Source organism: Phyllobates terribilis, unplaced genomic scaffold (genome assembly GCF_046119375.1).
Source record: "Phyllobates terribilis strain yellow unplaced genomic scaffold, ASM4611937v1 Scaffold_1__5_contigs__length_1240528914, whole genome shotgun sequence".
Lineage (NCBI taxonomy): Eukaryota > Metazoa > Chordata > Amphibia > Anura > Dendrobatidae > Phyllobates > Phyllobates terribilis.
In genome coordinates this window covers 712621523-712648773 of record NW_027362761.1, presented here as the reverse complement: position 1 = coordinate 712648773, position 27251 = coordinate 712621523, and the positions used below count along the sequence as shown (strand labels likewise).

General features: G+C 46.9%; 1 protein-coding gene across 1 annotated transcript in view; it reads left to right on the top strand.

Annotated features, from left to right (window-relative positions):
- LOC141155449 (ran-binding protein 3-like) overlaps positions 1 to 26935 on the top strand; it is a 40521-nt gene extending 13586 nt beyond the window's left edge. The window contains exons 8-11 of the mRNA XM_073642342.1: positions 6125 to 6245; positions 21692 to 21834; positions 26663 to 26844; positions 26929 to 26935. Coding sequence (XP_073498443.1) covers positions 6125 to 6245; positions 21692 to 21834; positions 26663 to 26844; positions 26929 to 26935 — 453 coding nt within the window. The remainder of the gene's footprint in view (positions 1 to 6124; positions 6246 to 21691; positions 21835 to 26662; positions 26845 to 26928) is intronic.
- The last annotated feature ends 316 nt before the right edge of the window (positions 26936 to 27251 follow it).

The following is a 27251-nucleotide window of genomic DNA, read 5'->3' as shown; positions in this document are numbered from 1 at the left end:
GGACTGCATGCAGACTGCTGTGCCAGAGCCTCATGAAGCACTTCCCAATACTTCGGTGCCTAATACCACACCAGAATGAGTCACTCAGATGTGGCAATCTATGAGAAGCTCACATGCACATTGCTTCAGGCTCTGCAGACTCATACCTCGGCTATGAACACTACTCAAAGGGAGAGTTCCACTCAGGGACATAATGGCACGGGCACATCCACGTCTAGATCAGGACGCAAGCGGACCCACTGGTGTCGTTCATCTGCGTCATCCCATACCACATTGTCGTCCCCTTCCAGTGTGAGACACCCTACTCCCAGCTCATCTAGACCGTCCCCTGACAGGGACAGACAACGCAGATCCCCACAGCCATCCCTGACCAGAGAAGGCCTCCGCTCCAGTTCTCACAGCAGGAGACGCCTTAGCGATACACAGGATTCGGAAGACATCTGTGATTCCGACTCAGACAAGGAAACCGAAGGGTCCCTGATCCCTATTCCCCCTGGCAATACAGTGCTAGTTGATGATTTAATCTCATCTATCCATCAGGTGCTAGACATCTCCGATCCACCCCTGGAGACACCAGGACATAAGATTTCCTTTGAAGGAGTCCTGAAACCGCTTAAGGTCTTCTTTGACCACCCAGAGTTTAATGCGATCCTTAAAAAGCAGTTCTCACAACCTGAGAAAAAGTTTACTAATCGCAAATATCTGGAGGCGCGGTACCCCTTTCTACAGGAGGTCACCAAACAGTGGACAGATCCACCTGAGGTGGATCCCCCAGTCTCCAGACTAGCAGCACAGACACTCCTTTCACTGCCAGATAGCTCAACCCTGAGGGACACAGCAGACCGGCAGGTAGAACGCATGGCTCGTTCAATTTTCGAGGCCACAGTGGCCTCCCTGGCTCCCGCATTCGCCTCAGTTTGGGCTGCCAAGGCAATCCTGGCCTGGGCCCAAAATTTACAAACTGGCCTACAAACATCTACCCCTGAACTGTCGGACCAAGCGGACAAATAGCAGTTGTGGCAGATTACATGCTCCATGCAGCTCTGGATTCTGCAAGGGGTGCAGCCGGGATAGCTTCAAACGCCATCACGATTCGGCGTATCCTCTGGCTGCGGGAATGGAAAGCAGATGCAGCTTCAAATAAGTCCCTCACTCACCTCCAGTACCTCAGTGGTTGGCTTTTCTGTGAACAGTTGGACACAATGGTATCCAACGCCACCGGAGGTAAAAGTACCTCTCTCCCCCAACTGAAGCCCAAACACGCTTACAAAAAGCGCAATCAAGCACGTTACCGATCCTTTCGGAACTCTTCCGGCTGGTCCGTCTCGCGACCAGCACAGTATAACAACCGCGCTCCACGCAGGGACAACTCGAGGTCGACGCAAAAGTTGGACAAGACCTGGCAATCAAAGGCAGGCCAGTCAAAATTTAAAGAAGGAAAATCTCGCACTTCCTCCTCATCATGACTCATGAACTCTGGAAGACACCCCACCTGTAGGCGGTCCATACTGGACCTAAAACAGCTCAACAAATATGTACGGGTACGTCATTTTCGCATGGAGTCCCTTCGGCCCATCATTGCGTCCATGGAGAAGGGAGAATTTCTCGCCTCCATAGACATTCAAGACGCATACCTACATATACCAATTGCGCCAGCTCATCAGAGATTTCTCAGGTTCGCAATCGACCAGGAACACTCCCCGTCGTGGCTCTCCCATTCGGACTCGCCACGGCTCCCTGAGTGTTTACCAAGGTCATGGCAGTCACCATGGACATCCTGCACTCCAGAGGCATAATAGTCGTTCCATATCTGGACGATCTCCTCATCAAGGCTCCCACCTTCAAGGACTGCGAAATCAGCGTCTCGATCACAATCGACATTCTGAGTGGTTTGGGCTGGTTGGTCAACTTAAAAAAGTCATCACCAACCCTGAGTCAGTCTCTGACCTTTTTGAGAATGTTATTCAACAACTTCAAGGGTCTAGTACTCCTCCCCAAGGACAAAGCACTGCCTCTCCGTATAGGAGTCCGCACCCTACTTCGCAAACCCCCTCGGTCTCTCCGGTTTGCCATGAGAGTCCTTGGCAGGATGGTGGCGGCAATAGAAGCGGTCCCATTTGCCCGACTTCACCTCAGGCCTCTTCAACTAGCCATCCTCAAGTCATGGGACAGGAATCCTTTTTCTCTCGACAGGGAGTTTCTGTTATGATCTGCTACAGAGACTAAGGAGAGGCAGGAGATCTGTCCCTACAATAGAACTAAACTAGATCCCTACGATGTAACGGGGAACCTGATCCTGCGATCAGACCCGCTAAAGTCCTCGGCTAGTCTGAACGCAGACCTATAGATGTGGGGGAGGGATCCCTACAAGATCTAGGGACTGGGACAAGTTGGACACCTCCTAGCAGATATAGTAGCAGTCAAAGACAAACACACAACAAACTAACAGAGAACGGCAATAGAGCAACAAGCTAGCTCAACAGTAGTAAATACAAATGAAGTCCAGCAAAGCCAGGAGGGCGGAGCCGGATTAAATAGGCAAAATGGTCATGTGACCAGCAAACTAAAAAAAAACTAACAGGAGAGTTGTAACAGTTTCAGTTTACGTCGTCAACCAAGAGATCCCTGCACTGGTGGCTCAAGCCAACCTCACTAACAAAGGGGAAATCCTTTCTCACGAGTCAATGGAAAGTTCTGACCACCGATGCGAGCCTGACATGTTGGGGTGCGGTACACCTACACCACAGAGCACAGGGCAAGTGGTCCCCAACAGAAGCGACCATGCCCATCAACATCTTGGAAATTCGTGCCATTCTCCTGGCGTTGAGAGCCTTCCATCACTTAGTGGCAGCCTCTCACATCAGAGTACAGTCAGACAATGCCACGGCTGTGGCATATGTAAATCACCAAGGGGGGACCTGCAGCGCCCAGGCAATGCGAGAAGTGACACACATTCTCCACTGGGCGGAAGACACAGGTTCGGTTCTCTCTGCGGTCCACATTCTGGGGGTAGACAACTGGGAAACAGACTTCCTCAGCCGGCAGGGAATGGACTCGGGAGAGTGGTCTCTCCATCCCAAAGTTTTTCACCAGATCTGCCATCGCTGGGGGACTCCGGACGTGGACATGATGGCATCCCACTTCAATGCCAAAGTCTCCAACTTCATGGCCAGAACACACGACCCACGGTTGTTGGGAGCGGACGCCCTGGTTCAGGACTGGACCCAGTTCCAGCTCCTGTATATTTTTCCACCTCTCCCCCTAATATCCAGAGTGGTGAGGAAGATCAAGCAAGAGGGAGTTCCAACCATCCTCATCGCTCCAGACTGGCCCAGAGTGTCTTACAGTCCCAGCAAAGTGGATGAGAGTTATAGAAATCTCCTACCCACTGTGCTTTTGATAGAGTTATAGAATCATAGAAAGTTAGAGTTGGAAAGGACCTCCAGGGTGATTGTGTCCAACCCCCTGCTCAATGCAGGATTCACTAAACCATCTCTGATACCTGCACACAAAAACGCAAGTAACCTAATTTATATAATAGGTGCAGAAATTCCGCATCGTCAAAAACTCAGCAATGAGAAACAGTTATTTAACAAGCTTCAGCTTTTGACATATTTATTAGCTAGAAATTTTTAATCATTCACAATGAAAACCAAGTTGGTATTGTTATAATAATGCATATTAAACATTTTATTTATTCTTCCTAAATATGCTATTTTTATTTTTTAAAAGCTTGTTTTGTGGTTTAGAGTTCCATTTTTGCACTTTTTTCATTTTTTCCTCCCCTTCTACCAAGAACCAGAAGAGTTTTTTAGGTGCAGATTACATGTTTAAAGGGAATCTGTCAGCAGGTTTTTGCTACCTCATCTGAGAGCAGCCTGATGTAGGCAAATAGAAGCTGGATCCAATGATGTATCACTTAGTTTACTGGGCGCAGCCTTTCTCACACAATCAGAGCTTTTAGGTTTAGCAATGAAGCAGAGCTGAGAGAGCTAACCCTGCCCACACCAGGCTTTCTATGTACAATGTCCATAGACAGTGAGGTGCCTATCACAGGAGAGGGCATTGTCAGACCAGGAGGCTCAGGCTCCTGAGTCACAACAATGATAAGCTCCTGGTGCTAAAACAATCATTAAAGGCAAACAAAACCTAGGAGCTTTACTGAAATCTGTGTTTTAATCCTTAGTGTGTGTGTGTCTGAGATATTAGCAAGCAAAGCATTTGGCACCTGATGAGTTAACCTTTAGGCTATGTGCCCATGATGCAGAAATGCTCAGGATTTTTTCCTGAGCGTTTCTGCATCTCCCTGGCAGAAAAAACACATGCGGATTGTACATGTGGATCGTGCATGCGTTTTCCTGCCAGGGACATGCGGACGTGAAGCGTTCTTCACATGCATTTCCGCATGCAGGTTGACAAGCGCTTTTCAAGCGATTTTAGCATCACCTGGAAAGTGCTTGTCAACTTGGTCACACTATATAAATCCATGCAAACGGCATGGATTTATATAGTGTGACCCGAGAGAATGCCAAAAAATAAATATATACTTACCTTCTGGTGGCCCCCGCAGTCTTGATTCCCTTCGTTCTCCCTTGCCGGCAGCGGTACACAGAAGGACCTGCCGACGTCAGCGTCGCGTGACCCGTCACATGACTATAACGTCAGCGCAGGTCCTTCAGTCCATCGCGAACTGCCGGAAAGTGAAGACAAGGAGAGTGGGGGACGTCAGAAGGTAAGTATAGATTTATTTTTTATTTTATTCTTTTTTTTTTTTTTTTTTTTTTTACAGTTTTCTATGGTACCCAGGTCCGGAGGAGAGTCTCCTCTCCTCTAGACCTGGGTACAATCCGCACATAAGAACGCATGGAATGCGCATCTACATATACAGTGATGCGTAATCCATTCGATCTAATGCCAGTCAATGGCGGCAAAAACGCTGCACTTCCGCAAAATAATTGGTAGTGCTGCGTTTTTTTCCGCAATGATAATCTGCAGCGGAAATTTCCACAGCATGTGCACAGCACATGCGAATTATCATTGGGGAACGTGGCAGGCCTTCTACCATGCGTTTTTTAAGCGTTTTTTGCCGTTGCGGAAACGCTTAAAAAACGCATCGTGGGCACACAGCCTTAAGGCTACTGTCCCACTATCAGTATTCGGTCAGTATTTTTTCTCAGGAGTGGGAGCCAAAACCAGGTGAGGAACAATCAGAGAAAAGGTATAATAAATGCAGAATTGGTGCGCTTGTTTCTATCACCCACTCCTGGTTTTGGCTCCCACTCCTGAGAAAAAATACTGACCAAATACTGATAGCGGGGCCTTGGCCTAAGTCTAAGTGTGTGTTATCAGATAACCACTCCATACAAGGAGAAGAAGTAGCACACCCTCAGTGACAAGTATCGAACACCACCCACCTGGACTTACCATAGTATTTGGCATTTAAGGGTTAACTTTAGTTATCGCCTCAATGGAGAGGCAAACTTGTATAAAAAATAAATATTCTGCTCTTCATCCACTATTACATGCTGTGTCCAGCTCAACGTGAAAGGTCCTCTAAAGCAGATTTGTCAAGCTTTCTCAATACAAAACCTATGTAAGTAAGTAGATATTGGACCTGATGAAAAGCCATGTCAGTGGCTGTGTAATCCTTTATTACATTATTTTCCACCTAATATTAAAATGCTCATCATAACATCTGGGTTATACAGCCATTCTGATGTAGATGGTCAAAGGTAAATATACCAGCCTCATCAGTACATGTAAAAATGAATGGTAAAAGTAGACCATAAAAACGTGTCCATAATGTTTGATTCGGGAATATTCAGACAATTCTGCAGGCTGTTTTTTACAAATCCATCCATTTTTGGCTGGTGAACTGGTCAGTTTGCTAATCTTTGGGCTCGATACATCAAGACCTGCGTTGTCCAGCTTGGTCTTGGAGGTCTTGGCTGGAGCTAGACGCACCTGATTCACAAAGAGGTGTACGCCACAACATTAGACAAAGTAGGAGCAAATGAAATGGAAAGGGTACGGGAGAAATTACTAGGAAACCAATGTTAGTGATATTTAATTGTTATATAAATGTACGCTTACAGTTTTTCCATCTTGTCTGCCTTCTCCTTAGATTCAGTGCAAGCTGTTCGTATTTGATAAAACGTCACAATCTTGGGTAGAGAGAGGCAGAGGTCTTCTAAGACTCAATGACATGGCCTCTACAGAAGACGGCACATTGCATTCTAGACTTGGTGAGTTATTCTAATTGATTGTTAATAACTGTTGAAGATATTTATACTGAGACAACAATGTATGGTAAAAACACTTTATCTGAGACTTGTTACCTTTGCTCCATTCAGCTTTTCTGGTTTCTACTTTAACTCCTTAAAGACCCATGTGTGTTTGTGTTTTGCACCAATAGGACCTGACAGTATTTTTTACAAAGTATAGAAAAACGGGGAAACACATTTAAGTGGGGGACATAAAATTTTAATTTCGCCAGTGTTTTTTTTTTTTTTTTTTTTCATTTTTATAGCATTCATTGTGCAGTAAAAATGGCCTAACATGATTCGTCAGGTCTGATTACGGTAATATCAGACTTGTATAGTTTTTTTCATATTTTGGGATTTAAAAAGCATTTTTTAGCATTTTAATATTGGTCAGAGAAAATTCAGAAATTTACATATGTTTCAATAAGAGGGTTTGTTTTTCATGAGGCAAGCTGTGTCTTCTTTATTGATACCATTTTGGCGTACACATGGTATATTGATCACTTTAGAATTTTTTGGGGGGGGGGGAGGGGGGTGAGTGCAGCAACCGAAAACTGGCTTTATTCACTTTGATTAGTTTTTTCTTTTGTTTACTGATTAATGCCTTTTCTAGATCCTTTACGGACTTGATGTTGCCATGTGTTGTTTTTTTTTTGTTTTTTTTTAACCTGGAAAAGAGGGGTGATTCAAATGTTTAAATAGTTTTTATATATCTTCAGGCATTTTTTTCTTCACTTTTTTTTTTTTAGCAGCCTTAGCGGACTTGAACCTGAGGTTGTTTGATGGCTTGTTCTCTATGCTACAGTATTGCAGTATATAAAAGAAATGACCATCTCTTGAGAAACCAACCTGCGGTTGGGAGTACAAATATGGTGGCAAGATGGGGGACAATTTCAGGGAGCCCCCAGCTTTAATTGCACACTATGAGTACACAGTAATTGTGGATACCCCACCATGGTTAGGCCAGTTAAATGGTTATTCATCAAAAAAACATGTATTCTCCCTAGGTTGGGGCATAATTTGCTGATCGCTGGGGGTATGACCACTGGAACCCCTAGTGATGTCGAGATCAGTTCTACAGAACCCCGATAAAAGCACTTTCCAGCACCATCTTAATGGCCCCTTAGTGACCAAGCCAAATTTTTCAAATCTGATATTTGTCAGTTTATCTGGAGATAACTCTGGAATGTTTGCACATATCCCAGTGATTTTTAAGATTATTTTTTTTTGTGACACATTCTTTGATAATGGTAAATTTAGGTCAATATATTTTTCGTTTATAAAAATATCAGAAATTTGACAAATTTAAAAAGTTTGTCTGTGAATTACAATAACAACTATCAGGACCACACAATCATAATCTCAGGGTGCAGATGGGGTTAAAGAGGGAGCCCCCACATTCTGTTAACCATCTAGATTCTGTAGTCACTATTGGCAACAGCATCTAAGGGGTTATATACAGGTGCCTTCTGGACGTCTGTCAAGTCAGCAGTCTTCCCCATGATTGTGGAGCCTACTGAAACAGGCTAAGGGACCTTTTTAAACGCTTAGGAAGCCTTTGCAGGTGTTTTTTGTTAATTATTCTAATTTACTGAGATAATGACTTTTGTGTTTTCATTGGCTGTAAGCCATAATCATCAACATTAACAGAAATAAACACTTGAAATAGATCACTCTGTTTGTAATGACTCTATATAATATATGCGTTTCACTTTTTGTATTGAACTGAAATTAATGAACTTACTCTGTCGCCTCATTGGGGGGACACAGGACCATGGGTGTTATGCTGCTGTCCACTAGGAGGCGGCACTATGCATAATCTGAAAGAGATTAACCGTGGCTCCTCCTCTGCAGTATACACCCCTGGACAGCATCAGCCTTCTCCAGTTTTTGCTTAGTGTCGCATAGGAGGCAAACCTAAAATTTTTACTCCGTTTTCACCGACGGGATTACAGATGAAGAAAAGTGGGTCTACTACGAGACTCCCGGCATGGCTCCTTCCTCGGTCCCTTATTATGGGGTGCACGGTTGAAGTCGAGTTGGCTATTCCCCATGTCGCTCCTTCCCCAGCCCCTCGGGTGCTGGTTCGAAGTCGAGACCCCCCCTCCTTCCCCAATTCCTTTTGGTTTCTGGGTTGAGGTCGAGGCGAGGATATAGCCCCCTGATGGTGACAACAGCACCTCCCTAATCTCCCCCTGGGGGTAGTATTAGGTTGAAACGCCTCAGGTAGGGCCTGTACAGGCAGCAGCTCCCAGCAGCCAGCACACTACGGCTGAATCCAGGGACCCCAGCCTTGCTGCGGGCTCCTGTCGGGGCCGGGGGGGAGTGCAGGCAGAACACAACAGAGGCATAGGCCTCCCTGCGCCCTGTTTCTGCGGCAGCACCAGTTCTACCGTGCCTCAAGGGGAGCCTTCCGTTTATACCCCACCGCTATCCTGCCTTTAAATCCAGGGGGGGGGGTCCGGTTCAGATCCGGCCCCCTCCCGGACTTCTGCGCCGGCCTGCAGTCCCTTTGGGCATCAGGCATCTAATTTAGGCCGCGGCTTCGGCCCGCCACCTCCTTTCCCCGGCCCGCCCCCCGGATGACAAATGTGACACTCTGCAGTATCATAGAGGCAGCGGATCGAGAATGAAAGGGCGCGATTTCACACAATTCTGCCGTTCTTTTCAGCTCTCCTCCCCCCTTCTTTCTTAACTTTACTCCGACGGCCATTATCTGCTAAAGGATAAGGGACACCAGCCAGTCTCCGGGGGGCACAGGACTGTGGATCTTTGGCGCTGGACCTAGGGGCACACTGGTGGGATAAGATCACAGCTGGAGCTCTTCCTCGGCTGTGAGTGCATTATTCCTTATAAGCTCCTCTGCATAGCCACCCCTGTAGGGCCCTCTGCATAGCCACCCCAGTGCACTATGCCGGGCTCAAGGTCCAAGAGAACCAGGCAGGACTGCTATTATGCACTCTGTACAGCCTGCAGCAATACTCTCCCAAGTGGCAGCACGTACCCGCACTGCCAGGACTGCACCCAGACTACTGTGCCAGAGCCCCAAGAAGCCCCTGCCAATTTTTCGGTGTCTAATGCCACGCCGGAATGGGTCACTCAGATGTCGCAATCTATGACGCAGTCTATAGATAACCTAACCCCCACATTGCTTCAGGCTCTGCAGAGTCATGCCTCGGCTATGAACACTACCCAGCAAAGGGAAGGCTCGACTCAGGGACATGACGACCCGGGCACATCCACGTCTAGGTCAGGACGCAAGCAGACCCACAGGTCACCTTCATCTGCGTCATCCCATAGCACACGGTCATCCCCTTCTAGGGAGAGACACCGTAGTTCCAGGTCATCTAGACCGTCCCCTACCAGGGACAGACAATGCAGTTCTCCGCAGCTATCCCCGACCAGAGAAGGCCTCCACCCTGGTTCATCCAGCAGGAGACACCTTAGCGATACACAGGATTCGGAAGGCATCTGTGATTCCGACTCAGACAAGGAAACTGAAGGGTCTCTGATCCCAATCCCCCGTAGCAATACAGTTCTAGTTGAGGATGTAATCTCGTCTATCCATTGGGTGCTGGACATTTCTGATCCGCCCCCGGAGGCACCACAACACAAGATTTCCTTTGAAGGAGTTCTGAAGCCGCCTAAAGTTTTCTTTGATCACCCAGAGTTTAAGTTGATCCTTAAAAAGCAGTTCTCGCAGCCTGAGAAGTAGTTTACCAATCGCAAATATCTGGAGGTGCGGTACCCCTTCCCACAGGAAACCACCAAGGAATGGACAGATCCACCCGAAGTGGATCCCCCAGTCTCTAGGCTAGCAGCACAGTCACTCCTTTCACTGCCAGATAGCTCAACCCTCAGGGACACAGCAGACCGGCAGGTAGAACGAATGGCTCGTTCAATTTTCGAGGCCGCAGGGCCTCCCTGGCTCCCGTGTTCGCTTCAGTTTGGGCTGCCAAGACCTTCCTGGCTTGGGCCCAAAATTTACAAGCTGGCCTCCAAGTATCTGCTCCTGAGCTGTCGGACCAAGCGGTTCAAATAGCTGTTGTAGCAGATTACATGCTTCATGCAGCTCTGGATTCTGCAAGGGGTGCAGCGGGGATAGCATCAAACGCCATCACGATTCGGCGTATCCTCTGGCTGCAGGAATGGAAAGCAAATGCAGCCTCAAAGAAGTCCCTCACGCACCTCCCGTAACTCAGTGGTCGACTTTTTGGTGAACAGTTGGACACGATAATATCCAACGCCACCGGGGGTAAGAGTACCTCTCTCCCCCAACTGAAGCCCAAACGCACTTACAAGAAGCGTAACCAAACTCGATTCCGATCCTTTCGGAACTCTTCGGGCTGGTCCGTCTCGCGGCCAGCACAAAATAGCAACCGCCCCCTACACAGGGACAACTCGCGGTCGACACAAAAGTCGGACAAGACCCAATAGTCAAAAGCAGGCCAGGCAAAGTTTAAAGGAGGAAAATCTCAGACTTCCTCCTCATCATGACTCTCGGACTCCGGAAGACACCCCACCTGTAAGTGGCCAACTTTCGCTCTTTCATCAAGTCTGGCTGCCTATTACAGAAGACAGGTGGGTCAGGGAACTAGTGTCTTCGGGATACAAGATAGCCTTCACTTCCAACCCACCAAACAGACTCTTTCTTTCTGTTCCCCCAAAACCGCCAGCCAAGGCTTGTGCCTTCCGCCAAGCGGTCTTCTCGCTTCTTCAAGCAGGAGTCATAGTACCGGTCCCCGCGGCCGAGCGCTTCCGAGGGTTCTACTCCAATTTATTCGTAGTCCCCAAGAAAGGAGGCGGCGTACGGCCCATACTGGACCTTAAACAGCTCAACAAATATGTACGGGTACGTCACTTCCGCATGGAGTCCCTTCGGTCCTTCATTGCGTCCATGGAAAAGAGAGAATTTCCCGCCTCCATAGACATACAAGACGCATACCTGCATATACCAATTGCACCCGCCCATCAGAGATTTCTCAGGTTTGCAATCGACCAGGACCACTACCAGTTCGTGGCTCTCCCGTTCGGACTCGTCACGGCTCCCAAAGTGTTTACCAAAGTCATGGCAGCCACCATGGACGTCCTGCACTCCAGAGGCATAGTAGTCGTTCCATACCTGGACAATCTCCTTATCAAGGCTCCCACCTTCAAGGACTGCGAGCTCAGCGTCTCTATCACAATCGACACTCTGAGTCGCCTGGGCTGGTTAGTCAACCTACAAAAGTCATCACCAACCCTGAGTCAGTCTCTGACCTTCCTGGGAATGCTATTCAACACCTTCAGGGGTCTAGTGCTCCTTCCCAAGGACAAGGCACTGCCTCTTCGTCTAGGAGTTCGCACTCTCCTCAGCAAACCCCATCGATCTCCAGTTTGCCATGAGAGTCCTCGGCAGGATGGTGGCGGCAATAGAAGCGGTCCCATTTGCCCAGCTTCACATCAGGCCTCTCCAACTACCCATCCTCAAGTCATGGGAAGGTAAGGCTGAGTTCACACGATGCGTTTTTAATGCGTTTCCGCGGCGTTTTTGCAGTTGCGTAAACGCCGCGGAAACGCATTAATAACGCATGGTAGAAGGGCAGCAATGTTCCCCAATTGAAATCCGCATGTGCTGTGCCCATGATGCGGATTTTTCCGCAGCGTAAACACTGCGCTCAAAAATCCGCAGCATGTCAATTAATTTTGCGTAAACGCGGCATTTTCGCCGCCATTGACTTGCATTAGAACGCGCCAATTCCGCAAGACTGCATTTGTACTTGCGCTATCGGCGCGTTCTAATGTGCGGATGGTACCCGAGTGTGGAGGAGAGGAGAGTCTCATCCACACCCAGGTACCATTAAAAAAGCTGTAAAAAAAGAATAAAATAAAAAATAAATGTGTACTTACCTTCTGTCGGCCCGCGCACCGCTCCTGCTTGGTTCCCGGCACTTGGCAGTGAGTTGAAGGACCTGCGCTGACGCCAGAGTCATGTGACGGGTCACGTGACGCTGACGTCGGCAGGTCTTTCAATTCAAAGTTGCCGGCGAGGGAGAACGGATTGAGCAGGACAGCGCTGGCCATCGGAGGGTAAAGTATACATTTATTTTTTATTTTTACCATTCTCAGCGGGTCACACTATATAAATCCATGCAGGTTGCATTGATTTATATAGTGTAACCTAGTCGTCAAGCACTTTCCAGGTGATGCTAAAATCGCCTGGAAAGTTCTTGTCAATCCACATGCGGAAACGCATGTGGAAACGCATGTGAATCCGCATGTATTCCGCAGGAAAAACGCATGCACAATCTGCATGCGTTTTTTCTGCCAGGGAGATGCAGAAATGATGCAGAAATTTTCTGCTTCATTTCTGCATCGTGTGCACATACCCTAACCCTTTTTCTCTCGACAGGGAGTTCCAGCTGACGTCATCAACCAGGAGGTCCCTGCACTGGTGGCTCAAGCCAACCTCACTAACAAAGGGGAAATCCTTTCTCACGGGTCAATGGAAGGTTCTGACCACCGACGCGAGCCTGACAGGTTGGGGTGCTGTACACCTACACCACAGGGCAAGTGGTCCCCAGCGGAAGCAACCATGCCCATCAACATCTTGGAAATTCGTGCCATCTTCCTGGCATTGAGAGCCTGCCATCACTTACTGGCAGCCTCTCACATCAGAGTACAGTTGGACAATGCCACGGCTGTGGCATATGTGAATCACCAAGGGGGGACCCGCAGTGCCCAGGCGATGCGAGAAGTGACACACATTCTCCACTGGGCGGAAGACACAGGTTCGGTTCTCTCTGCGGTCCACATTCCGAGTGTGGACAACTGGGAAGCAGACTTCCTCTGCCGGCAAGGAATGGACTCGGGAGAGCCAAGTGTCAGCTTTCTCAGTGCTTTTTCAGAGGTGCATTGCTAACAAGCCGCAAGTAAGGACATTTCTTCAGGGAGTTTCCCGATTGGTTCCCCCCTACAGACAACCACTAGAAACGTGGGACCTCAACCTGGTGCTGACAGCATTGCAGGAAACACCCTTTGAACCCCTTAGGGAAGTCCCACTCCGCCTTCTATCCCAGAAAGTGGTTTTCCTGGTGGCAATCACCTCGCTACGCAGGGTGTCTGAACTGACAGCACTCTCCTGCAGATGGCCCTTCCTGGCTTTTTACCAGGACAAGGTAGTTCTCCGTACGGTCCCATCCTTCCTTCCGAAGGTTGTGTCCAACTTCCCACCTCAATGAGGAAATTTCACTGCCATCCCTCTGTCCGGTCCCGGTTCATAGAGTGGAGAAGGCTGTGCATACGCTAGACCTTGTCAGGGCATTGCATATCTATGTGTCTAGGACTGCGCCCTTCCGGAAGTCTGATTCTCTTTTCCTTCTTCTGGAAGGCGGCCGCAAGGGTCTGCCAGCTTCCAAAGCTACCCTTGCCAGGTGGATCAAATCCACCATACAAGAGGCCTACCGCCTCAAAAATTCTCCTCTTCCAGCAGGCATTACGGTACACTCTACACGTGCGGTAGGGGCCTCCTGGGCCATTCTTCACCAGGCATTACGGCACAACAAGTGTGTAAGGCAGCCACCTGGCCTAGCCTACACACGTTTACCAAACACTACAGGGTTCATACACAGTCCTCAGCAGACGTGAGCCTGGGTAGACGTGTTCTGCAGGTGGCGGTACCCCAATTGTAGGGGCCCGTCTACACAATATTCGTCCATTGCTTCCCACCCAGGGACTGCTTTGGGACGTCCCATGGTCCTGTGTCCCCCAATGAGGCGACAGAGTAAAGGAGATTTTTGTGTACTCACCGTAAAATCTCTTTCTCTTAGCCTCTAATTGGGGGACACAGCTCCCACCCTGTCGCCCGTTCCGGGCTGTTGTTATGTTGAGTTCTCATATTGTTTTTTTTTTTGAGCTCGTACATAGTTGCCATCTTATAGGCATGGTTATGTTATCCATGTTATGTTCCTCCTAATGCTTTTGCACAAAACTGGAGAAGGCTGATGCCGTCCAGGGGTGTATACTGCTGAGGAGGAGCCACGGTTAATCATTTTCAGATTATGCATAGTGTCGCCTCCTAGTGGACAGCAGGATAACACCCATGGTCCTGTGTCCCCCAATTAGAGGCTAAGAGAAAGAGATTTTACGGTGAGTACACAAACATCTCCTTTTTTGATGATATTCTAATTTAGTGAGATGCACCTGTAGGTATGGTCCATGCTAACACCGATTGTGGCTGATACAGCAGGGTGTCTGCTATAGTGGACAGCTGCTGCATTTTCACCCATCGGGAAATGCTGTTCACTTATATCTCAAATCAGTAAAAAGACTTAATAGGTTAAATGTCAGACTGACTGTGGCAATTAAGTGGTTAAACAGTAGTGATTTGAGCGCTGATCACTGCTGTTAGAGGCAGGGGCTAGCTATATAACAGTCTGCACCTGCTGTGTGTAGCTAGCACAGCTCTTGAGCTCACTCTATACATCCAAAATCATGCATCACCTGTTCAATGTTATGGTGGGTCACTTACTTTTTCCTCCTTGCACTTGGTGTTTACACTGAGTATAATACTTGAATAGTATTAAGGTTTGTGTCACTAGTTTACTGAGAGTCAGTTTGTCTATCACAGACCACATTATATTAGTAATCAATCAAGAGATCTAGGTAACGCCATATACTTTTTCTTGGAACTGTATTCGGCAATGCTTACACCACATTTTTGCTTTACGGCTGATGTCTCCTATATCCAGACATATATATATTTTTTTGTTTGTTTAAAACAATGGAAGTCTACGGTATCCAACTCTATCCAACCTGTTATTAGTATACATTTTTCTCTATCGCTTCATTGGGGGACACAAGAAACCATGGGTGTATGCTGCTGCCACTAGGAGGCTGACACTAGGCAGAAAAAAAGGCTAACTCCTCCCCAGCAGGCTACATCCACACTGGGAGTGAACTAACCAGTTTTTGCTTAGTGTCCAAGGAGGCAAGACATGGGTCTTCATTCAGACCCGTCTCTACCATCTTGTTGTGTTTTATTAATGTTTTTCCTTTCTTTTTCAGATACAGCTTGTGACTTCGGGCAACAGGGTGTAACAGCTCACCCTGATTTCCCACCTTTTGGGACAGAGAGAACAATGTGGTGTCGCCCACATCGTCCACTCTCTTGTCTAACAGTCAGGACCCTTTTTTTCCCCTAACTCTTCCGAACCTCTTTGGGGTGACTCGTGGTGGATGGTCCTGCCTTTCCCCACCCCAGCCCCCTCCTCGGAGCAGGCTGGGAGAAAGACGGTGATCACTAGTCAGTGATCCTCCCCTCACCCAGGGTTGACACAGTCTTTTGCACCGCCGGGGACTGCGGCGGTGCGGGAAGGAAGACGTTCCTATTCCTGCGAACCCCCCCTCAACCGGGGGTCTCCTGATGCCGTCTTCAGGACTGTGAAGGAGTCGGGGCCTCTCCAGAAAACAGGTACCCTCCTTTCTACAATCCTTTCTTCAGGTGGCAGGAGCTCCACAGGACAGCCAGCTGGAAACTGTTCCCGGTCTAACTGGGTTGATACCTCAGTGGTTAGTGCACTGGTTTCTGGTTACAGAATTGTGGGTTCAGGTCCCATCAGAGAACAGTGACTTTCCTCATTGCCAGCCCTCTTTCAAAATTTAGGCCCTGGCTTCGGCCTAGTTCCATTCACACGCCCTCACACCGCATGCGCCATTAGCCCCTCAGAGCTACGGACACTTCCTAACCCCTTTTTTCTATCCAATCCCTGCTGTTTTTTCTTTTCCTCAGCGCGGGCTCTCTGTGCGCCCTTTTTCGACTCCTCCCTCTCCCGCCGGCGCCTTTACTCGCGCGGCCTCCATCTTGGCGCCTGCCGCAGCCGGGTTCACAGCTACAGACGCTGCCCTCGCCACACCGCCAAACGCTACCGCGTCTCCTCGCCACCTACGGCTTTCATCGCAGCGCCAGCCGCGACCTCCATCTCGTCGCCTACCGCGGCCCCTGTCACAGCGCTAGCCCTGTCGCGTTTCCTCAACAGCTGCGGCCTCCGATCCAATGCTAGCTGCGGCCTACATCATGACGCTAGCCGCGTCCCCCTCACCAACTGCCGCAGCCTCCTCGCCGCGCCAGCAGCAGCCGCCGGCGCCAGCTGCGGCCTACACCATGGCGCTAGCCGCGTCCCCCTCAGCGACTGCTGCAGCCCCCTCGCCGTGCCAGCAGCAGCTGCCGGCGCCAGATGCAGCCTCCGTCGCAGCGCCAGCAGCTTCCTCCGTCGTGGCCCCCGTCGCAGTACCAGCTGCGGGCTCCGACACAGCTACAGCCACGCCCTCCGTCTCCCAGCCGCGGCCTCTGTCACAACGGCTCCTTGCCTCTACAGCCTCGGCTCCTGGCACTGCTTCAACCGTTAGCCCACAGGAAATCAACACCAGGGTACCCCACATAGTATGAGGTAGGCCCAGTCCCCCTTTTTTTTCCTAAACTTCCAAATAGTTTGTGGTACATTTCATTCCACAACCATAGAGTTTGTGGTACATTTCATTCCAAAACCATAGAGTTTGTGGTAAATTTAATTCCACAACCATAAAGTTTGTGGTACATTTCATTCCAAAACCATAGAGTTTGAGTTAAATTTCATTCCAAAACCATAGAGTTTGTTCTACATTTCATTCCAAAACCATAGAGTTTGTTGTACATTTCATTCCAAAACCATAGAGTTTGTGGTACATTTCATTCCAAAACCATAGAGTTTGTGGTACATTTCATTCCAAAGCCTTAGAGTTTGTGGTACATTTCATTCCAAAGCCTTAGAGTTTGTGGTACATTTCATTCCAAGACCATAGAGTTTGTGGTACATTTCATTCCAAAACCATAGAGTTTGTTGTACATTTCATTCCTAAACCATAGAGTTTGTTGTACATTTCATTCCTAAACCATAGAGTTTGTTGTACATTTCATTCCTAAACCATAGAGTTTGTGGTACATTTCATTCCTAAACCATAGCGTTTGTGGTACATTTCATTCCAAAACCATAGCGTTTGTGGGACGATTTCATTCCAAAACCATAGCGTTTGTGGGACGATTTCATTCCAAAACCATAGCGTTTGTGGGACAGACCATGCTAAGACTTATGGTATTAGGGTACCAATATCCATAGGTCAGCAGGAATCTCCGTGCATCGACCGCAACAACCCCAAGCACACAGTTCTCTCCGGAGCTCCCCGCCACCAGGATCGAAAGCGGTATTCCGATGGTTGCCGCCTGATTGCATCCGGTTACCGACCTCACCAACCTTTGGTAGAGGTCCCTTTGCGACTGCCTAACAAGCCATCCACCTCAGCTGCTCTGATTATTCTCAAGATGTATCAGATGCTTGCTTTTACAGCAGATCACACAGAGTTCCAGGGAGCGGGTGCCCTCCAGCCTTACGTCTGGACTCCCCTTGTTCCTACATAATCTAGGACTACTCCCATGTCTCGCTTCTCTTTCCCAGAGATAGTTTTATAGTTGGAGCTCTCCACCCTGCTACCCGAGTTGGATTCCGATCTAGACTCCAACCGGTCCCTCCAGGTCACAAGACATGATGAACAGCCCGGTATCAGCGGTCAAGCAGGCCTGAGTCAAGGACGACGAACATCTTCCACAAAGACAAATCTCTTCTCGAGAGGGTCTCTCACCTCCAATCACGAAGAGATCTGATTGAGTGCCCTGTGAATGAGGTATACTCAGGAAATGGTGTTCAGAGCAGTTACCGTTCTTAATTCTTCTGCAGCCTACGGTTTCTGGTCAATTACCATTCTGGTACCTGCAGGGTGCCTTGCCTATAGCAGGTTACCTTCTTTATGGTACACACAGGAGTTGTTTTATGCCTCTCCCTACGGACAGGTCCTCAATTCACCAATGTTGTGCCCTCACACTGTTCCTACTAGCGATAGTAAGTCAGAACCGAGGTATCTCCAGAGTTATTATTTTTATAACGGAGTAGTTGCCCATACCTTGACTGTTCGATATTTTGCCACTCTTGCAGTGCCTCAGAACACTCCATCCTCCATGTCCACACCAGTAGAGATTCCTTTAGGGAACATACCTGGTGTTCCACCCGCTCCACGACCATACCTATGGCACGTCTACCCAGGCAAGCCACTGCCAACTCCTGCCCACTTCCTAATGGCATCAGATCTATGTGGTTGCCTATCCTGCCAACAGTCCTTTCGGACTAAGGCGGGTCAGTAACAGAGTGTTACCTCGCCACTGCTATTTAAGAACATACATGCAATAACCTCCATTACCTCTGTTTCAGAGGTTCCTTATGCATCAAAGGTCGGGTATCCTCTGCAGTTGGTCAGACCCACTAACATCTATGGACACAGCTATACAGCTGTCTCTTTTCAACGGCATAATTCCATGTAGTGCTCCAGGCACTTATCTATATCTGGTCTCTCTGTCCATTATCCCTAGCAGTTCAGACCTACTACCCCCCCTTATTAGCAGCTACAGTGTTTTTTATCCGTTTGCTGCTAACCCTGTAGTATTCGATCCACTATCCACAGCCTGTCAGTTTGTCGACACTCACCTTTTTGTTTCCTCAGGAACAGACCTCTTCAAGTCTTCAACAAATTACAGACATGGTATTACAGACCAGATGCTGTTACAGGCTCTGTTCATACCAGGGAGCAGGTCTTAGTTTGTCACGAAAATAGATTTTTCTCGTCCTGCTCTTCCTGACCGCCCCGGTTCACCCAGGCTCCGTGGGACCTACCGGTCTGATGCCTATACACGAGTTGTTGCTCCTGTTTTCTTTTTCCCTACAGTTGTCGTCAACGCCTTTCATCAGTTGGATAATCGGCTGTTTGTGGCGCTCCTCTAGGGAGACTATTCCGCATACAGGTACTCGCCTTTTTTTCCGTCACTTTCGAGGACAGAAACAGACCTTGGGTCTCTAGACGCCTTGAGACGAAACACTTTATTACCTCCTACCGGTCAGGTACCTCAGTAATGTTGTGTCTCTTGCTTAATTTTCTCTTTCGACAAGAGAACTTCCGACTTTCAGGACATCGAAGCCTTTCCTCAAGCCGGCACTATACGGCTTAACATGTGTCCAGTCAGAAGTTTCCACTTCCAGGGACAGTTGTTGGCAGCACCCAACATTTGCAGGATGAACGGTTGGTAACGGAGCTCATCTCGAAAGACTCATCTTTGGATTCAGGATTCTGCATGCAGGCACTCTTCTTTTCTTCCTTCCTTTCGGGATTGCCACTTGTCTAGAATCAAGATGGACTATCAGTCTCCAGACGCCTTATGATGAAACACCTGATTCCACAACCTGAATCAGTCTGCCGTCTACCTGACTAGGACCTCATTAATGCCATGTCTCTTGCCGTACCTTCTGTTTCGACGAAGAGAACTTCCACCTAGCAGGATATGATGGCCGTTATTCAAACCGGTCCTGTCCAGCGTAACACGAACCAGTGGGTCTGGTGCCCCCCTTTCAGGGTCGCAGGAAGTCCGGGACCTTTCCCTTTTTCCGACTCGCTTAGGTTTATAGCCCGTATCATCTGTTCTAGTCGTGACTTACATACAGGGTGGAGCGCTAAATTAGATAGTCTGGTTCTTCTATCTGTACTCGTTCTGTTTTTTCTTCCTCAGTTTCTCCCCTGAACGGGGACACTGCCAGTTTATCCAGAATGTTCCTATCGCTCCATGGACTGTTCGTCCTTCCTGGTCTTCGGTCCACACATTCTCCTTGTACTAAACAGTATCTCCACTCAGCCTCAGCAACGCAAATCGGTATTGGAAGGTCCCTCAGGCAGTAGTGGACCGACCTTACCTTTTGAGTACTTGTCTCTTCCAGCCCTAGGGACTGCTTTAGGACGTCCCATGGTTTCCTGTGTCCCCCAATGAAGCAATAGAGAAAAGAGGATTTTTGGTACTCACCGTAAAATCCTTTTCTCGGAGCCTTCATTGGGGGACACAGCACCCACCCTTATTTGTGCTATTTTTGGTTCATTTTAGGGTAATCTTTTATATCTCCTTTCCTACTGCTTTCTCACAAACTGGTTAGTTCACTCCCAGTGTGGGTGTAGCCTGCTGGGGAGGAGTTAGCCTTTTTTTCTGCCTAGTGGCAGCCTCCTAGTGGCAGCAGCATACACCCATGGTTTCCTGTGTCCCCCAATGAAGGCTCCGAGAAAAGGATTTTACGGTGAGTACCAAAAATCCTCTTTTATTGCTGACTACAAAGAAGTATATTCTGCTAATAGTAATATCTAAGAGAATTGTTTATACAGGGTATCTAGGAGTGCACCACCTGTCTAAATACTTTTTGGCTGTGCAACACCAAACACAAACCTGGAAAATTGAGATGTCACTAATCCTAATCACCCAATAAAATCATTGGTGCACTTGCAGTTAAAGCCAGATAGAAGACAGTATTGCTCAGGCGCTGGTCGCCAAATTGAGGATGGGGGACGGGGCTCTGAGCTGAAGTGTGGCGCATGCATCGATCCAGTAATTGAGTCTGTGCATGCAAATTGGATGGTAATCAGCCTGAAGTGGGAGGAATGTCTGTGATCACAAACCACCAGTAGGGCAGAGCAGTCTATGTGGCATCAGCAGAGAAATGCACAGGAATAGATGGGTACAGCTAGGAATCTGGACGACATGGCTAAGAAGTTATTTGAAAGTTTACTGGACTGCACATAAAACCTTTAATGTTTTGGAAGGTAATTTCCCATAATGCTTCGGGTAGCCACTGTGAACTCACAGAATGTACTTCATTGTAACCGGTTGTTAGTAGTAGACCTGGTTATACATTAAATGAACACGTAGCCCAATGATCAAGCCTCATGTTGACCAATTTTGTCAGTTAATTTGCTCCAATATCTACTTAAATTTTCGATAGAACCTAAGCTAGTCTGAATTACAGTCTATACCCGAACATCTGAATTTGGCCTTTAAAGGAAATTTGTCATCTGGGAACAGAATGGTGTAGGGCAAGAGACCATGATTCCAGCAATGGATCACTTTACTGTATCAGTTCACGGGGGGCAGCGATTTTTATAAAATCACTTTTTTCTCTGCCACAGATACACTAGTTCTCTGCATGCTTATCTTTGCATAACCACACCCCTATCGATTGGCGCCATACTGTGCATAGTCAGAAAGTTGCCAATCATTGCTGGGGGGTGCAGTTGGACCAGGTTTCCTAGTCCACTTGTGATATTCTAAAAACTAAAGCAAGCAGTTCAGTAAGTGACATCGCTGGAATCAGGGCATCTGACCCTACATCATGTTGCTCTCAGATTAGGTGACAAAAAACTGGTGACAGATTCCCTTTAATGTGAATCGGATATGTTTGCTGGTGTGGGTGTGATTTGTGGGTTTTTTTTTGTTTATTTGTGTATGTGCAGTATGGATCGTTCCTTTTATTAGTAGAAAATGTACCTTCTGTCCTCAGTTATGCGCACACAGGGAAGTCTGCGACTAATCCTCAACACTAAGCTCTGGGCGCAAATGCACATAGACAAAGCCAGTGAGAAGAGCATTCGAATTACTGCAATGGACTCAGAGGACCAGAGTGTTAAAGTTTTTCTCATATCGGTAAGTGTTTGCTGAGCTGATAAATTCTTTTGTTGGCTTGTCTTGGAGGTACCATAATTGTAGTACTTTTTGACTTTAGGCTATGTGCCCACGATGCAGAAATGAAGCAGAAATTTTCCTGAGCATTTCTGCATCTCCTTGGCGGAAAAACGCATGCGTTTTTTACATGCTTATTTGACGCGTATTTGCCATGCGTTTTTCCAATGCATTGTATAGGCAAATACGCATGTAGAAACGCACAAGAATTGGTCATGTCCGTATTTTTTCTGTGAGTAAAATCTGCGCAGAAAAAATACGGACCATGTGCACAGAACTTGCAGAATGTCATGGGATAAGGTATGCAATGCGTTTCTGGAGCCTTTATTCGCTGCAAATACGCACCAAAAACGCATCGTGGGCACACAGCCTTAGACCTCTTTTCTTCATTTATGTAAAAACCAAGGCTGTGACGTCTGTGTCCATTTTGGTGGAGTCGGTATAAAATGGACAGTCTCCTAAAATATACAGTGGGGCAAATAAGTATTTTATACACTGCCGATTTTCCAAGTTTTCGCACCTACAAAGAATGGAGAGATCTGTAATTTTTATCGTAGGTACACTTCAACTGTGAGAGACAGAATCTATAAAAAAATCCTGAATATAACATTGTATGATTTTTACATAATTAATTTGCATTTTATTGCATGAAATAAGTATTTATTTGATACAATAGAAAAACAGAACTTAATATTTGGTACAGAAATGTTTGTTTGCAATTACAGAGGTCAGACAAGTCCTCTAGTTCTTAACCAAGTGTGCACACACTGCAGCAGGGATTTTGGCCCACTCCTCCATACAGATCTACTTCAGACCTGTCAAGTTTCGGGGCTGTCGCTAGGTAGCATTGAGTTTCAGCTCCCTCCAAAGATTTTCTATTGGGTTTAGGTCTGGAGACTGGCTAGGCCACTCCAGGACCTTGAAAGGCTTCATACGGAGCCACTCCTTAGTTGCCCTGGTTGTGTGCTTCAGGTCATTGTCATACTGGGAGACCCAGCCACAACCCATCTTCAAAGCTCTTAATGAGGGGGGGGGGGTTGTTGGCCAAAATCTCACGATACATGACCCCATCCATCCTCCCTTCAATACGGCGCAGTCCTGTCCCTTTTGCAGAAAAGCACCCTTATAGTATGATGATTCCCCCACCATGCTTCACTTTAGGATTGTGTTCTTGGGGTTGTACTCGTCCTTCTTCATCCAAACCTTGCAAGTGGAGTTGATACCAAAAAGTTATATTGTAGTCTTATCTGACCACATGACCTTCTCCCATAACTCCTCTGGATCATCCAGATGGTCATTAGCGAACTTCAAAAGGGCCTGGATGTGTGCTGGTTTGAGCAGAGGGCCCTTGCGTGCCCTACAGGATTTTAATCCATGATGGTGTAGTGTGTTACTAACGGTAATGTTTGAGACTGGTCCCAGCTCTCTTCAGGTAATTGACCAGGTCCTTCTGTGTAGTTCTGGGCTGTTTCCTGACCTTTCTCAGAATCCTTCTTACCCCACGAGGGGAGATCCTGTATGGAGCCCTAGAACGAGGAAGATTGACAGTCATCTTGTGTTTCTTCCATTTTCTGATAATTGCGCCAACAGTTGTTGCCTTCTCAACAAGCTGCTTGCCTATTGTCCTGTAGCCCATCCCAGCCTTGTGCAAGTCTACAATTTTGTCCCTAGTGTCCTTAGACGGCTCTTTGGTCTTGGCCATGGTGGAGAGGTTGGACTGTAATCGATCGTGTGTGTGCACCGGTGTCTTATACATGTAACGAGTTCAAACAGGTGCAATAAATACAGGTAATGAGTGCAGAGTAGGAGGGCTTCTTAAAGAAAAATTAACAGGCCTGTGAGAGCCAGAATTCTTGCTGGTTGGTAGATGATCAAATACTTATTTCATGCAGTAAAATGCAATTTAATTATTTAAAAATCATACAGTTTGATTTTCTGGTTTTTATGTTTAGATTCTGTCTCTTACAGTTGAAGTGTACCTGCGATAAAAATTACAGCCCTCTCCATTCTTTGTAGGTGGGAAAATCGGCAGTGTGTCAAATACTTATTTGCCCCACTGTATAATAAATTGAGTACAGTATTTCAATGCAGAATGTGCTGTAAATGTTTTCATAAGAATTTTGGAAAGTTATGAAATGTCCTATAAATGTCTGTTCTGTTCCTGATCTAAGGATTTCGGCTTTTAGTTGAGATGAATCTGCTGCACTTCGTGTACATGCTCAATAGTGAGGCAGTGCTGTGGAGTCGAGAGTCAGAGAAATTGAGGAGTCCGAGGTTTGGCTTACCGACTACACAGCCCCGGTTAAAACAAAACTACTTTTTTAACTTTTGACATTCTTTAAATAACTTTAAGAAAACTTTTTATTCATCATTAATTATAACGACCAATATCCACTTGTTTCTAAAGCTATTTGCACTAGTATTTTAAAGGGTTTGTCTGACAAAGACAGCCCCTTTATTTTGTTTTGCTTAACATGCAAAATGGCCTAGAACCAGTGAGCTAGTAAACCAGTTTAAAGGGTTTAGAAGAGTCCAGGAGCACGTGAGTCAGAATAACCTTTTATAGTCAAAAGCTTAGAATTTAGCTTTTGCTAAAACTTTAATAGTCATGTGCAAGTTTCATGCGTCTTGACTGCATTTCTGCTGCGGAAACTCCCTAAAACGCATATTTGAATTTTCTGCATATTATTCAAGTCGAAGGGAAAAATCTGCAGAAAAATACGCTGCAGAAAAAACGCACCAAATACTCATCATGGGTATTTAGCATTATCCAACTTCAGACATCTGTCTACACTCGGAGCAACTTCAGACATCTATCTACACTCGGAGCGCGGTACATAGTGACTGGCCACGTGTCGTATAACCCTATAAGGCTGTCAAGTTTGGGTTAGGACACCTGTGGTCAGTCTGCATCACAGGATGGAATTTTTTTTTTTTTAACCCCCTACTTCAGCCTTAAAGCCTGATTTAAGGGAACCTGGCACCAGTTTTTTACCATATCCGGTAAGACCACCACTTTTCAGCCCTGATATACAGCATTCTATAATGCTGTATATATGCCCCAATCCCGGCCTACAAGAAAAATACATTTTATTATACTCACCTGCGGGGTGGTCCGGGGGGCGTCGTTTGTCTTGGTCCGGTGCCTCCCTTCTTCTTGCGATATCTTACTTTTTGTGGATGACGCGTCCCTACTTCATCCATACAGTGGCTCCTGTACAGGCGTACTTCTCTACCCTGACCAGGGCAGAGCAAAGTACTGTAGTGTGCATGCACTGGAATAGGTCAAAGAGCCCCGGCGCATGCGCACTGCAGTACTTTTACTCTACCCTTATCAGGGCAGACAAGTACGCCTGCGCAGGAGCGCAATGCTGGGGAGACTGTGTGGATGATGTACGGGAGGCACAGGACCAAGACGAGCGACGCCCCTCGGACCGGACCACCCCGCAGGTGATATTAATAAAATGTCTTTTTCTTGTGTTGCAAGTTGGATCAGGGGCTTATATACAGCATTACAGAATGCTGTATATCAGGGCTGAAAGGTGCTAGTCTTTCTTCATATGGTAAAAACCTGGTGACAGGTTCCCTTTTAAGTGTTTAATGGAGTGCTGGAGTAAGATATCCCTAATCCATTAAGACACACACCACTTATTGATTTGGGTGTACCTTACAACTGCATTATGCCTCTGCCAGAAATGTTACTCCAGCCAGGGGCTCGCATACATCTTTGGTGTAATTTACGCCACTTTAGTGAAATAAATTTTAATGAATTGGTCAAGCGGACTTCACCATGACCCATCTTTCGACCGCTGGTGAAGCTACCCGGGTTTGGCATAAAAATGGCAACAGTTGCAATGTCACCTTTGTGGTAGAAATTCAGTAGTTTGATGAGGTGGGATGTGGTGAAGCCCGCCTGGCAAATTCTTCATAATTTATCCCAATGAAGTAGCATAAATTGGGCCAAAAATGTATGCTAGCCTCCTACACAGGACTTTTATAGTGTGTGTGTGTCCTACACAGGAGTTTTATGGTGTGTGTTTTTTTTTGTTTTTTTTTAAGTTTTTACTTTCTCTAGGGTTTTTTAGTATTTTCAACTGACTTAAAGTCTAGTAGGTAGTGTTTCTCCTAGGGGAGACCGCAAAGGTAGAGCTATAAGCCTGCAATGCTTCCTCAGGGGAAAAACGCATGCTAATTAGCTTTCTTGCTAAAGGGAGAAAACTCTCTTGCACCTATGTAAGTCAATGTTGACCCTATAATGATCCTTGACCAAAACTGTTTTTTCTTAAATGGAAAAACCTTCTGCAGACAATTGTTCCATCTGTGTTGAACCTTCTGTTGATCGCTTGTACAATACTCTTCAGTACTCCAGAATTAGTATGCTGTCTTTTTACTGCTCTACTATGAAGCTCTGCTTGTACAGCCGCAAAAGCTTTTAATGGAAACCCCAGCTGCTATGACAACACTATTTCGGCAATTATGTCCCAACCTTTATCAAACCACTTAGGTGCTGCAGTCACTTGAGCATAGCAGCTAAGGGGTTCAACTCTAGCTCCATTCACAACAGTCACAGAACCTTCAGTATATGGACAGGGCTCAGATACTGAGATCGCTATACACATCTCATGCCAATATTCGCTGTACAAGAACACAAGCTACATAAACTTTGTATACAAATTGCTACCTGGTAGGTTTCTGCTTTTCCTTGCACTTTTTTTTATTTTCTAGTAAAATCTTAACGTTATTTTGCACCAAAAATGACATCCACATCTATAATGTATATTTATGTTTACAGGCAAGTTCTAAAGACACAGGGCAACTTTTTGCTGCAATTCATCATCGCATCCTCGCTCTTCGGAGCCATGTCGAGCAGGAAGCTGAGGTGAAGTGTCCTGAACCAGCTAGTGAGGTCACCCAAACCAATGAGGAAGACAGTGATGATGATGTCCTTACCCCTCGCTGTTGCAGCTGCAAGTGGTGGGTAAAATCCATCAAGCACATTGATTATTAAAATGTGGCGTTTGGATCACCCCTTAACCCATATTTTTCTTCTTTCTGTAGCACCTAGTGACGAAGGAGACAAGCCACCTGTATCCAGTACATAGCAGCCATTTACCTCATTCATTGAAAGATGGTTGTCCTCACCTGGCAGGGTGACAATCCACAGATGCCCCTCTTTGTACACCTCATGGAATATTTAGGACCGGCTATTCATAACAAAGCTGGACTGAGGACACAGACTTTTACCCCCTCCCTTACCAATGAACAGTTCTATCTTTTTGTTCACTTTAAGTAAACCGGAAAAATACATTGGGTCCCCAAATATATATATATATTTTTTTTTTATAGTGTTTTTTTGGAGGGGATCAGGGAGGTATCCAAAC